This window comes from Cinclus cinclus, chromosome 19 (assembly GCF_963662255.1).
Source record: "Cinclus cinclus chromosome 19, bCinCin1.1, whole genome shotgun sequence".
Lineage (NCBI taxonomy): Eukaryota > Metazoa > Chordata > Aves > Passeriformes > Cinclidae > Cinclus > Cinclus cinclus.
Genome location: NC_085064.1, coordinates 5967203 through 5980183, shown reverse-complemented (window position 1 = coordinate 5980183; position 12981 = coordinate 5967203). Strand labels below are relative to the sequence as shown.

Sequence of the window (12981 nt, the reverse complement as noted above, 5' to 3'; positions counted from 1 at the left end):
ACTCAGGAACAAACTTTGTTTCAAACTGATTTTAATAAAACAGATTTCTTTTAATTAACCTCTTTAACTTTCCCAAGAACTCCTTTAACTCTACATAAGTAGAACAGTAAGACTTGCTTCAAAAGTGCTGGCTCTAGGACATACTGACAAAGATCACAATGTACAGACCAGACCTCTTGTTCTTTGTCAGAAGGTACAGGGAGTGCTCTGCTCTCTACTGCTGATGCTGTGGTGAGGGCTAACCAGGCTGTTCTGCCTCTCTCCACATCTCAGTCCTTAATGGCAGCTGAAGGAGTGGGGCAGCTCCCAGTTACAATGGTCACATCAATGGAAACATCACCCTGGTAGCTTGTCTTATCTGCTTGGAATGAGTGGAAGTGTCCAGTGATCTGGAACCATGTGCCAATATTTCATATATCACAGTTAACATGACTAAGGGAGCAGCTGTAGCTTCAAGGCAGCAGCTGGCCTAGGTCCTCCCTCTCCAGGGCTGTCACCAGAGTTACACTTAGGGACAAGCCTGAAATCAGGACAGCCCTTGCTGTGCTTTCTGAGGGAAGGAGGTAGAGCCATAATACTCCTTTCTTGGATTTAAGGAAAGGAGAGCAGAGATAATTTTTCCACTTTGTGAAGAGGGCTTGCCTGCAAACTTCCTGCATGGCCTCAGGTTTCCTACAACCAGCTTTAAACAAGTGTGAGTGCCAGGCTCGTGTTGGGGAGCAGAAAGAACCAGCTCTTCTACACCTACCCTTGTGCTTCTGCACCTGTCTCACAGCTAAAGGAAAACAGAACATGGAGATGAATGGCAGGATACAAACACAGAAAGGAACAAGTAACAGACACGAGGCACCTCTGCTATTCAAGTTTTACATCAAATCGGTGGCCAGTAACTGTCCCCTTAGCAACACCAGCTGAGAGTGTGTGGTCAGACTAGGCAGGAGGCTGGGATCCCTGCACATCAGCTCCTGTGTTCAGCTGCTTGCTCTGCTGCTGGAACTCCAGCCGGGTCTGGCGGTTGGACTCCAGCAGTTCCTTCAAGCAGATGTGTAGGTGATCATTCTTCTCCTCCAGGTGATCCAAGCAGGAGTTGATCTGGTCCAGCATGGAGTTTATTGCTGCATATTCTAAAAGAAAGGGAGAGACTGAACAATGTAATTACATTGTCACTGCAGTCAGAGCAGGCAGCGAGAGCTCTGGCAAAACATGCCCACAGCATTCTGGCTGTGCTTTATTTGCCCTAGGGTAGGTGAAGTAAAATGAACTGAATCCTGCATGTAGTCTGTTCCCTGACCAAATTAGGCCAATGGGAAGCTGGAACACTGGTAACAAGATCTAAGGCAAGGTACCTGGGCGTCCAAACCCATTGTGGGCACATCTGAGAGCCTCAGATCTCACACACAAACAGCCAACCACAGGCTGAGTGCTGACTGCAACAGTACCAGATAAATCCCAAAGACACGTCAGCCTTTTTACCTGCCTTTGGGATAATCTTTCGTGATAGTACAGGTATTTTGTCAGCATGTGGCAGGGTTTCTTTTCTGTGAATTATCTGGATAAGGCTTCCAGGCTGGGATGTGTTTCACTCTGGCCTGGCTGGAGTTGGGCTGCCATAATAGTGCAGCCATCATGACTGTGGCAGGAGGAGGGGATGAGCCCAAAGGTGCTGGTAGTGGCACTATTATTTCCACAGGAAGGTAAGTGCTGGGCACCGAGTTCAGCCACAGGATTTTCATTCTCTGTTAAGGCTTTGGGTACTTCAGATTAAACCCAGACTCATTGCAGATGATCCTGGCAGTTAAAAGAGTGCTGTGCTACTGCATTAAATACTTGCTTTTGGCTTGCTCCAAGCAATATTCACACAATCCTGAAGAATAACAAAAACCCAAACCAATAAAATGAACAAGATAAACTGCTGAGGTTATTCAGGACCCCGGAGGGGCTGCAGGAGATCCCAGATGGAGCCAGTCCCATGTTCTTTTCTGAAGCCACAGAGCTGGGTGAGTGCAGGGAGGCAGAGGTGGAGCTGTGACCTGTGAGCTGATGTTTGTGAGGATCATGGGCTGCAGGACGGGGAAGGATGCCTGTGTGGGTGGGACAAGCTCACACCTCAGGGGCTGGGGCTGGTTCCTCTCCTCTGAGCCAGGTGTGATACTCAGAACACTGGGCTGAGCTGAAGGATGTGGAGAGAGGAGGGTGAATGGGGATGTGCTCTGGGCACCCTAGGAAGGTCAGACTGTGCTGAAATCCCCCAGACCCTCTTCAGCTGCCCCTTTGCCAGGGTGTCCTGGTGCCCCGGCACACCAGGTCCAGGTACTGCCGTTTTCAGCTGCTTTAAAAGAACTGTGAATATTTAAACATTGAAGTAATTTCCATTATTAATAGCTAAGAAGTTTCATTATAAAAAAATAATTATCCTCCTTTTCTTATAACCACTTTGGAGCTGTTCAGAGCATTGCAGCCTTTAATTCTTTGGAAAATTGTATAATGTTGCATTTGAGCTCATTAATAAAAGTCTGGCCTTGCAGGTATACACGGAGGTGGCATTACAAGCGAGAGCACTGATGAAGTTCTTGGATTTAAAAATCAATCCCACAAACACATGCTTTTCAAAAAGGTGGCAGTTATAAGTATTTTTCAAACTATCAGCATTTTTCAAGGTACGTGAGTTACAATTTGAGTTACAAGTCTTCAATTTGATGCACCATATTCCACTGAAATGGTGAGCAGATCCCAAGCAGACATGGTAACTACTGGCAAGGGACATTAATCAACTTGGCAAGAAGTCTGTAATCACAGCAGAAGCTTAATTTTTCTCAGTCCCTAAAACTCAGATGAAGGTTATATAATTTGTGCAGCTTTGAGAAATTAAAAAAATTTAACAATTTAAAAATAAGCTGTAAAAACCTTTTATTTTATTGTTTTAGTTGCATTAGTTGCAAGCTTGGTGGATTCTTGTGGAAACATAGCCACATCCCTATTGCAAACACTGAGCAGCAGTATGACAATTACATTAACTCCTCTACATTCTTACTACAATAGTTGACAAAAATCAGATTTCCTACTTGAGATGAAGGAAGAGATCCACAGCCTCAGCCCCACTAGACCAGGAAATAGCTGCAGCCCTTTATGACCAGCTACTGCACACAGAGCCCAGTTAATTACAAGCTGAACAACCCAATTAGTTAGGATGTAGATCCAATTTAGTGACTTTCTCCATCACATCAAATGTGTCTCTTAGCTCTTTAAAAAACGTGAAATGCAAATCACTGTGGTGATACAATGCAGTGAATGTGCTTGGGGTGTTTCAGGGCAGAAATTACTGTCCTGTTACTGCAGCTAAGTCCCAGACAAAACTCCTAAACCTGTGTGGGTCACATCTGGGAACAATATTTTGGGAAAGAGCAGAACCCAACTCCATCATTTTCAACAGAAGAGTAGCAAAGTGCTTACTCTGAAAGAATTCCAGTTTCCAGAGTGACCTCTACGTCCACGTAACTGCTCTGCTGTTGTCTCACTTCCTCCATGGGCTGGTTCTAACCAGACAGGGCATGAAGAATCTTCATACTCAGGCACTGCAGAAATGCCCCAAACTGGAAGTTGTTCCTAAGCTACCTCTGAACATCCGTTTTCCTGACATCCACACCCCGTACGACAGCAAATAACTTTTTTCACACGAAAAAAATTAACCCCAAGGCAACACGTAGCAGCTCGGTGCCCCGTGCTTGGGTAGGAATCAGACCCTGCAGCCCCTCAGCTCCACTGCCGTGCATCGCTGGCGTTGGGCACCGCTCCCGGCAGAACATCTGGGCACACCTGAGCACATCTGGGCACACCTGGGCACACTTAGGCTCTACCACCCGCAGCCCAGGGGGGCCAGGCCAGGCCATCCTGCGCCACGAGATCCCCTCCGAGACGGCGGCCCCGCTCTCCCCCACGCACCTTCCTCCTCGAAGGTGTCGCCGCCGTCGCCGCCGTCGCCGCCGGTGCCGCCGCCCAGCACGTGCGGGTCTCCGTTGGGGCCCGACATCCCGCCGCTCCCGCCCGCGCCTCGGCGCCGCCCGCACGGCGCGCCCGTGCACGCGCGGGGCCTCCAGCCAATGGGAGGGCAGGGCGCCTCTCGCGTCACCCAGGCCGGCGGTGCGGTGAACTCTGTGGTTAGCGCCGAGGCCGCGGGGCGCAGGCGCGCGGGCGGGAGCGGCGAGCGCAACGCTGGGCGGCGGCGGGGGGGGCCGGGGTCAGCGCCACGTTCCCGTTACTCGGAGATTTTTCTCAGCGCTAGGCTGTGTCCTTGACTTCCCCAAGTGTCCTCAGGTCCCCCCAGGCTCCTCCGCTTAGGGACCGCCATCGGCACTAAGCGTTTCTTTCCCAATACAAGTGGTGCTCAGTGTGGATGAATCAATCCTGTTCATGCGGGACATCCCGTCCCAGGGAGGACTTTGCTGCTGAGCTCCCAACTCCAGCCCTGGCACCAGTTTCTGCTCTGCTGGTTCTGCTTGAACGAGCCTCAGGTCACCTTCACACTCTTCTTCCCTACAGCAACAAGCACGATTCACTTTGCCCTTCCCTGTCTTTGGCCTGGCATCAGCTGCACTGGAGTCACCTTGAGGAGATCTCATCGCTGTGTGGTGTTTTCTTCCCCAGGAGAGAAGTCACTGGGATGAAAATAACCCACAATTAGAGCATTGATTCAAGCAGCACTCCTGAGATCAAGGACTCAGTTATTAAGTGGGTATTTGGGACAAAGACTAAAGGAAAAGTCATGTCCTCATTTAACATAGCAGCCACCTCTCCTTTCCGTGGGTAATAACCCTGCTGCACTGCAGAGTCAGCCTCATGTTGCACCTCAAACAGGAAAATTGATTATAAGTGTAATTAATGCATTACACATGAATTAACCACATGTTAACAAAGCAAATGAATGATGACTTTCAGTGTGGAGATGTGCACTTGTACTGTGGGTATGTGCTGGTCAGAATCCACAGCCCCCCCGCCCGGGTAGAGACCCACAGAATCCCAGAAGGGGTCAGGTTGGAAGGATCACAGTGGGTCATCTGGTCCCACCTTCCTGCTCAAGCAGGGTCATACCAGAGCACACGGCACAGGATTGTGTCCAGACGGTGCCAGAGTATCTCCAGCGAGGGAGACTCCACACGCTCTCCGGGCAACCTGCTCAGGGCTTGGTCACTGCACAGGGAAGTTTTTCCTCATGTTCAGGTGTAACTTTCAGTGCCTTAGCTCCTGGCCGCTCCTCTTGTATTGCTCGGCACCACGGCCTGATCCTCTCTCTGCAGACATCGATAAAGCCCCCGCTCAATTGCGTTTTCTCGCGCCTGAACAGGCCCAGCTCCCTCACGTTTTCAACGGATTCTTTTATTCCCACTTTAGGCTCTGGCGCGTTCTCAGACTAGATAATTAGAGGGCAGCGGGTCCGCCCCTTGTAGGGTGTCCCGTGCGGGGCCTGCCCTCAGCGGGGCGCGGCGCTGCCATGCCCGAGCACCGGGCCGGGGCCGTGCCGTGCCGTGCCGGGGCGGTGCCGCCGTGCCCGGGGCGGAGCGGCCGCTCTCCGCTCTCCGCCCGCCCTCAGCCGAAGATGGCGGGTGCCGGCCGAGTGTGGCGGGTCGGAGCGCTGTTGCTGCCGCCAGCTTGGCGGCTGCGTGCTCCGGGACGAGCCTTCGGCACCGCGGCGGGACGGGGAGGCAGCGGCGGCGGCGGCCGCCTGGTGCTGGGCGCTGCATTCGCGCTGGGCGGCAGCGCCGGGCTGTGCCTGGCGGCGCGGCAGCGCCTGCGGGAGCACTCGGCCGCTGAGGTAACGCCGGGGGCGGCTCCCCCTGATCCCCGCCGTGCCCTCCCCGAGGCCTGCGGGGACCCCGCTGCGAGCCCCCGGGGACGGCGGTTCTTCTTCTGCCCCGGTTTGAGTGAGGGAAGAGCTTAAAATGGTCTGGGAGGCCCGTGGTAGAGCGTTCCTGAGGCAGCAAGGAAAGGCTGTCAGTGAGGGCTTCCTGGGGGTGTGGAGCCTCTTCTGTTGTTGCTTTTTTCGCCTCACCCGCGCAGGGTTGTGTAACCCAGTAAATTGTAAATGAGAAACAAAGTGGGGTGGCTGCATTTGTTCTTTAATGTGTGAGGAATGACTGGCACGGCCTGTCAGGCTGCTGAGGTGTAGCAGCTTTGCGAAACGTCCCGTAACTGATGTCCGGGTGGCCCTGGGCTCTCCCTGCCTTGTCCCAGTTATGTCCAGGTTGGTTAATCCCAGGAATGTGAACTTGGGCAGACACGTGCCTAAAATCAAATGCAAACTCTGCTCTCCCCGTTCTGTGGCCTCAACAGAGGCTGTTATGGGGGACGGATTAGCTTGTAAAGGCTTTATTTGTGTTTATTGGAATACTATTGCAAATGGTTGGTTTTTTTCTATAGAATTCTGTTTTGCAGAATAGAAACTATAAAGGGATCAACTGTCTGGATTTAGCTTATTTTTATTCCTGGCTGTGCATAGAAGTTAACAGCACATTAAATAGATGTTTAGAGAAACAGGTTGTTGGTCCCAATGGATGGTGAATATTTTAATATTGTTTGCAATTTAAAGAAAGCATCTGATAGCCAAGGTATGCTCATGATCAGATGTTGATACTGAATGTCAGTGACTATGACTTCATGGCAGAAGTAAGGGTGGAAGGAACATAGTGGTTTATGTTTTAGCAGAAAATGGAATCTTCTGTTCTCTTTCTTCCCCAGCTGCCTGCAGGGAGTCTGCAGCTCACTCTCTACCAGTATAAAACGTGTCCTTTCTGCAGTAAAGTCCGAGCTTTTCTTGATTATCATGGACTGCCCTATGAAATTGTGGAAGTGAACCCAATCATGAGGAAAGAGATCAAATTCTCTTCCTACAGAAAGGTGCCCATCCTGCTAGCCAATGCTGGGAGCCCTCTGGTAAGTCTTCCTGTCTTGGTCCCTCAGCATGCAGGGGAAAAGGTTTTGAAGAATTTCCTTTACATTTTAACTGGCTTCTTTTAAAAGGTTGTTTTAATCGTGTTTTTCAGCAATTGAATGACTCCTCGGTGATAATCAGTGCACTAAAGACCTATCTTATTTCCAGGTAAGAAAACAGGGTGATGAGAGAAGAGTTGAATGTGAAGGGCCCAGGTTAAGTAGAGATTTAGAAGACTCCAAGTGTGCTGTAAGTCCATTGCTGACCTCAGGCTCTGAAGCTCTGGGTGACCTGAGCCTGGCTGTGATAATATGGGTGGTGTCTATATGTGTTGTGATGTGTGTGATGTAAAGTAAAGCTTGTATCTTTCAGAAGAACTTTCTTATCTACCTGCTTAAACATAGACTAGTGTTAGTCCTGGAACTGAGGTTAAAATTAGCCACCTAATACATCTAGAATGAAATAGCATTGTTGTGCCTATGGCCTGCCCTTTAGGTCTACTTGAGAATGGTAGGAAGTTTTATGCCTGCAGAAATTTCTGTTCTGTTACAGGTATGTGCACTAATAATAGTTATTTGCAAGCAGCTGTTCCAGGGTTTTTTTTTTGGGTTTTTTTTTTTTTGGGGGGGGGGATGTTTCAAATAGAATCTGGGACATTGTGCACTTACTTTTAGAATAATACCTTTTGTAGTGTGTATCTTTCAATCTGTCCTTTGCTCTTGCCCCTTTTTTGTAGCAGCCAGATCTGTGCTCACTGTGTTTCTTTTCACAGGAGGAATAGCTTAGAAGAAATCGTGTCCTTTTATCCACCTGTTAAAACAGTGACTGAGCAAGGCAAGGAGGTGCTTGAGTATGAGAATAAATACTGGCTCATGCTGGATGAGAAGGAGACAAAGAGAGTCTATCCTGTCAAAGAAGTGAGAGTGTAAGTGCTCTTTTCTGGGCTCTCCAAGTAGGGTCACAGCCCCCTCCATATATACTCAGGGTTGATGTAGATGTAAAGTCCCACTAGGGTTGACAAGTCTTGTCACACCCTGTTAGTGTTTCAAGCCTCATTAGTTGGTTTGCTGTGTTTGTTAGATAATTCAAAACAAAGCTGTTATACAGCCCTGTTACCACCACCATGGTCACAAAGGCCTTCAGCTGCCTCCAGTTTCCTTCTTGGCCTTTCCTTTGTGCCACAGAGGAATGCTATTGAGGGAAAGTTTCCCTTCTTGCTTTATTTCTCGTAATGGGCAGAGAACCTAATGCTCTGTCTTAGTCTTAGATTCAATTTGAGATTGGAGGAGCCTTGCCAAAGATAGCAATGCTGAGTGCATTTAAGGAGGGTCACCAGAGTATCTGGGTAGGAGTGTGTGACCTTGGAAGGATCTCTGGCTAAGGCTGCTGTGATCCTGCCTCCTGTAGCCCCTCTATCAGCCCCTCGTTCACTGAAAGCTTTCTTTTGTCTGCTTGCAGGGAAGAAATGAAGTGGAGAAGATGGGCAGATGATTGGCTTGTTCACCTCATCTCTCCCAATGTTTACCGCACCCCCAAAGAAGCCTTGGCATCTTTTGATTACATTGTCCGTGAGGGGAAGTTTGGCACCTTGGAAGGTCTCTTTGCCAAATATGTGGGGGCTGTTGCCATGTTCTTTGTTAGCAAGAGGCTGAAGAAGAGGTTGGTATCACTAAGTACCAAGTACCCAAGAGGAGAAATAGCTCCTTCTTAGCTGTGAATCCCAGCTGTCAAAGGGCAGAACCTCAGAGTTTTAAACTCTGAACCATTTAATCCTGTATGAGTGACAGTGGATGTTGTTTAACTGGAGGTACTGAACCCCTCTACTCATCCACTAATTAGTTACTGACTTCCCCTTCATTCTGAAATACTGCCCTTATTTGCAAACCAAAACCAGCTCATAAAGTGAGAGATGATAGAACGATAAGGAAAGAAACAAACTTTTGTCTACAAACTGATTCTTCTCTTTATCCAGACACCAGCTTCGAGATGATGTCCGAGAAGATTTGTATGAAGCAGTTAACGAGTGGGTAAAAGCTGTTGGCAAAAATCGACTGTTCATGGGTGGGAACCAGCCAAACCTTGCTGACCTGGTAAGGGCTTCATCCCTGCAATTGTTGTCAGGTGGATCACAAATCATCCTGCTGCTCTTCTCGGTGAAATGGTTAATATAAGTACAGGCAGAGAAGTTGAGCTACATGAGCTATATTGTCCTTTGTGCAGTAATACTGTTCCCACATGGTGGGGACTTCCCATAACTGCACATAGATACTGATCCTTCTTTGCTGTTTCCTCATGGAAAAACTTGCATATTCTTACTTAGCTTTCTGCCATTCACTCTTGCTAATCAGAAGGATGGATCAGATGGCAGGACAGGGGAAGAGTCATACTGGCTTGGCTATTGAGATGCTTGTGGTATGCTAAGCCATTCTCCACAGCTTTTTCAGTGTTGTTCTGACCTCTCTGCTCTGCACAGGCAGTGTACGGGGTACTCCGGGTCATGGAAGGGCTGGAAGCCTTTGATGACATGATGGTTCACACCAATATTCAACCTTGGTACCAGCGCATGGAAGAAGTCATTCAAAAAACTGGAGTTGCAATCTGATGCCAGCTGCAGCTGCCTCCCTGAAGTACTTGCATGATGAAAACTTCAGAAGAAAGGGCTTTTATTTTTAGAGTTGACTGGTCACACCTAATGGACTGACGTGGGCACAGAGACCACCCCATTGAGAACATCAAGTCGCTGTGAGAGAAGCCAACACTCCAGTTGGGTGTTTGTAGAAGGATGGGGACAGGTAAAGGAAAGGCATCTTGGATTCTGCTGGAAAGGAGATGCTCTGAGCTGAAGAATGCAGCAAAAAGGCTTCTTTCAGACAAGAGACATCCTCAGAGCAGGTTACTGTAAAAGCAAGATGCTCTTGGTTGGTGTTATGCCTGTGTCAGATGTGGTAGGCCTGACCTGCTTTTGCCTCTGCCTGTCTTCTGCTACTCATCCTTGTCACCTGAAGTGTTTTCCTGACTGAGACACTGGATACTGTTTTTAAGTGACAGTATTTCCTGCAATAGAATCTTGTAAACCTAGTGCTAAGGGAACTGGAGGAATCTGCAGTGCTGGAGAAGGCACCCTTCCTCTGACAGCAGCAAGGCTGCGCTCGGCAGGGCGTCTGCTTTCACTCTTCTATGTAAACGGTTCTCTCAGGACTTGATTCTGTATGGTCTGCAAGGATAAAGGCTGGCTTTATTCTGTCTCCTGTGTGAGGTCTGAGTCCTTACCTTACCCTCTACACCGGAAGAACATGGCCTACACTGAAATCACAAATGCAGAGCAGTTATTGGAAAGGCTTGTCTTGCATGAGATCTATCTGGAATATCCCCGAAGATCAGTTTGTTCTTGTTTTAGAAAAAGAAGGACTAAGAGCCATCTGCATGGCCAAGGGATCTCTAGATGTTTCTGTCATGCAAGAGTAACAAAGGAATTGCTGATACAGCAGTCAGATTAGGAGCTGTACCTGCAGCTAAGTCTTCTGAGCTGTGCTGGGTAGAATCAGAATGGTTTGCGTTGGGAGGAACCTTAAAAACCATCTTGTTCCAACCCCCTGCCATGGGCAGGGACACCTTCCATTAGACTAGGTTCCTCCAAGCCCTGTCCAACCTGACCTTGAACACTTCTAGGGATCCAGGGGCAGCCATAGGTTCTCTGGTCAAGCCATGCCAGGGCCTTCCCATCCTCACAGGGAAGAATTTTTTTGTAACATCCCAGGTAACCCTGCTCTTTATCAGTGGAAAGCCACTGTCAAAGTCCCTCTCTAGCTGCAGAAACTGTATTTGTCATAGCAAGAGACAATGCAGGTTCAAATGTGAGTGATCCTCCGCGCAGCCCTTAATGAAGCCTGGTAATTAAGGCTTCAGAATCCTTAATTACCACCTCGATCAAGTTCTGTTTCCCTGAAAGAACAGGCAGGTTTCAGGGAATGTGATTTGTTGTGGTATTTCAGGTGCAGTTGAAGCTGGTCTGTAATACAACTGCTCGCCCAGTGTGTTCAGGGGGAGTACCATTATTGGTTATAATGGAGGACTAGTTCCAAATTCAGTTATGATCTCATACTGAAGGGAGAAAGAAAATGTTTAGAGTACAAATGGCTGTGTGGCTGCTCTTTTATTTCTTCAAACTGTTCTGTACTGAAACTTGTGTTGCACAATATCGACAGGCAATGTTCTTTTAACGAATTATATTGCACATGCATAAACAGGAGGTTGAAGAAACCCTTGATGATAATTTCAGCATCCATCTCAACTTGAGAGGAAGAGATTTTCATGTTAAATGATCTGGAGCACCAAGGGCTCAGTGACTCCACTTCTCCTTGCTGTGTTGTGCTACAGGAATCAGTCCTCTCAAGATGAATATCCGTAACACTAACATGCCAACAATCTTACATTAAATAAAGACTGTTTTGGGATTTTTTATCACCTTTTATGGAGTCTTAGAATGTTAAGAGATTGGAATGGACCTTAAAGATCATCTACTCCCAACCTCCCCTGCTGTGGGCAGGGACACCTCCCACCAGATGCTCAAGGTCTTTATCCCACCTGGCTTTGAGCACTGCCAGGGTTGGGGCATCCACACCCTCCCTTGGCAACCTGTGCCAGTGTCTCACCAGCCTCACAGGGAAGAATTCCTCCTTAATATCTAACCTAAATTTCCCCTCTTTCAATTTTCACCTTGTCCTATCACTACAGTTCCTGATGAAGAGTCGCTCACTGGCTTGACTGTAGCCCCCTTCAGATCCTGGAAGGTGCTCCAAGGTTTCCACATGGCCTTTCTCTTTCCCAGGCTGAACAGCCCCTGGTCTTTCAGTCTGTCTTCCTAAGGCAGGTGCTCCAGTCCCCTCATCATCTTCTTCGTGGTCTTCTCCAACATGTCCACGTCCTTGTGTTGGGGATAGCCAGACCTGCACAGTTCTGGTTAACAGTTTACACTAGAAGTGGCTGCGTACACAGTTCTGGTGTCACCTTTTATACGCTAAAACTTATCTCAAAAGCAACGCCAAGAAAATTTACTTAATAATGCAGTTATTCCACCCTCTCTTCAGACCTCCCCATTTCTGTGCGGAGAGGCGCTCCCGTGGGCCCGCTCGCGCCGGCCGCATGGAGCCGCGGGCGGTTACCGGGGGCGGTTACCGCCGCTCAGGCCCGTTCGAATCGCCCAATGGTGGAGCCGCGGGCGGCGCGGCGGCGGCGGCGGCCCGGTCCTTGCGGCCGCGCCTCTTGTCCCTGGTGCGGGAGTCAGCCCCCGTGCTCAGTCCATGCCCGCCCCTGCACCGCCCGCCGCGCCGATGGGGAGCTGAAGTGGCTGCGGACCCCGCGTGGAACCAACTGGTGAGAGCGCCGTGCCCGCGGAGGGCAGGGCGGGGCGGGGCGGGGCGGCCTACGCCGTGTGGGTGTCCGAGCCCCGGAATTATTCCTTCCTCCTTGCCGTTCGGGGCCTTTCCTGCTGCGGGGCCGGCAGGAGCCGTCGGGCTGGGGATAACGGCGCGGCGCGGGCGGGCGTTGGGAGTTGCCGGGCCCTGCTGGGTGAAGGCCCTGCCCTGCCCTCAGAGCTGCGGGCAGCACACGGCCCCCAGGCCGCCTCTCTGCCAGCCTGAGGTGGTCACAGATTCCTTGGAAAACCTCCAGAGATTGCAGGAGGAATTAAAATTTAGGAGTGAGCCTTGTTGCTAAGGCAGGCGCGGTGGCAGCGTTTGGTTGTCGCTCGTGGTGAATTGAAAGCTCTGTCAGTGCTAGGCCCGGGGAGACTTTAGCCTTTCCTTGGAAAAAAAAATATATTAAAACACCCAGCAGTGTTTGGAGTTGTTCATAGCTGTAAGCTGGGGAATCCTGTTCCTGCAGAAAGCTGTGTCTTCCTCTTCCTGAATTAAAGGAAGTACTGCTATGTTCCTTAAAAATTGCAGCTAGAATTTGAAAGTTTGTAAGTGAATAGTGCCATCATGTAATTGTACAAAACATGTCCCCTGTTTAAAACAATTGCCATTGTCAGTATGTTAGGAATTATAGTCTCTGTCCTT

At 49.4% G+C, this 12981-nt stretch overlaps 2 protein-coding genes across 2 annotated transcripts; one reads left to right on the top strand and one right to left on the bottom strand.

Annotated features, from left to right (window-relative positions):
* Positions 1 to 64: 64 nt before the first annotated feature.
* Positions 65 to 4054, bottom strand: BBLN (bublin coiled coil protein). Its single transcript, XM_062505821.1, has 2 exons — positions 3940 to 4054; positions 65 to 1124 (listed from the first exon to the last, which is right to left on the bottom strand). The coding sequence occupies exons 1-2, from the start codon at positions 4025 to 4027 to the stop codon at positions 931 to 933; spliced, it is 282 nt and encodes a 93-aa protein (XP_062361805.1). The 5' UTR covers positions 4028 to 4054; the 3' UTR covers positions 65 to 930.
* A 1536-nt stretch (positions 4055 to 5590) lies between these two features.
* PTGES2 (prostaglandin E synthase 2) lies at positions 5591 to 10165 on the top strand. The gene is made up of 7 exons (XM_062505556.1): positions 5591 to 5806; positions 6730 to 6924; positions 7035 to 7090; positions 7695 to 7847; positions 8381 to 8581; positions 8895 to 9012; positions 9396 to 10165. Exons 1-7 carry the CDS (start codon positions 5591 to 5593, stop codon positions 9522 to 9524), a joined length of 1068 nt encoding a protein of 355 aa, XP_062361540.1. The 3' UTR covers positions 9525 to 10165.
* Positions 10166 to 12981: the final 2816 nt, after the last annotated feature.

What these genes read in the sequence shown, in the direction of transcription:
- BBLN (XM_062505821.1), bottom strand. Translation starts at nt 4,027, where the DNA reads ATGTCGGGCCCCAACGGAGACCCGCACGTGCTGGGCGGCGGCACCGGC. An exon ending in CGACACCTTCGAGGAGGAAG is followed by an intron (nt 1,125 to 3,939) that starts GTGCGTGGGGGA and finishes CCTTTCTTTTAG; the next exon opens with AATATGCAGCAATAAACTCC.
- PTGES2 (XM_062505556.1), top strand. Translation starts at nt 5,591, where the DNA reads ATGGCGGGTGCCGGCCGAGTGTGGCGGGTCGGAGCGCTGTTGCTGCCG. An exon ending in CCAATGCTGGGAGCCCTCTG is followed by an intron (nt 6,925 to 7,034) that starts GTAAGTCTTCCT and finishes CGTGTTTTTCAG; the next exon opens with CAATTGAATGACTCCTCGGT. An exon ending in AGCAAGAGGCTGAAGAAGAG is followed by an intron (nt 8,582 to 8,894) that starts GTTGGTATCACT and finishes CTCTTTATCCAG; the next exon opens with ACACCAGCTTCGAGATGATG.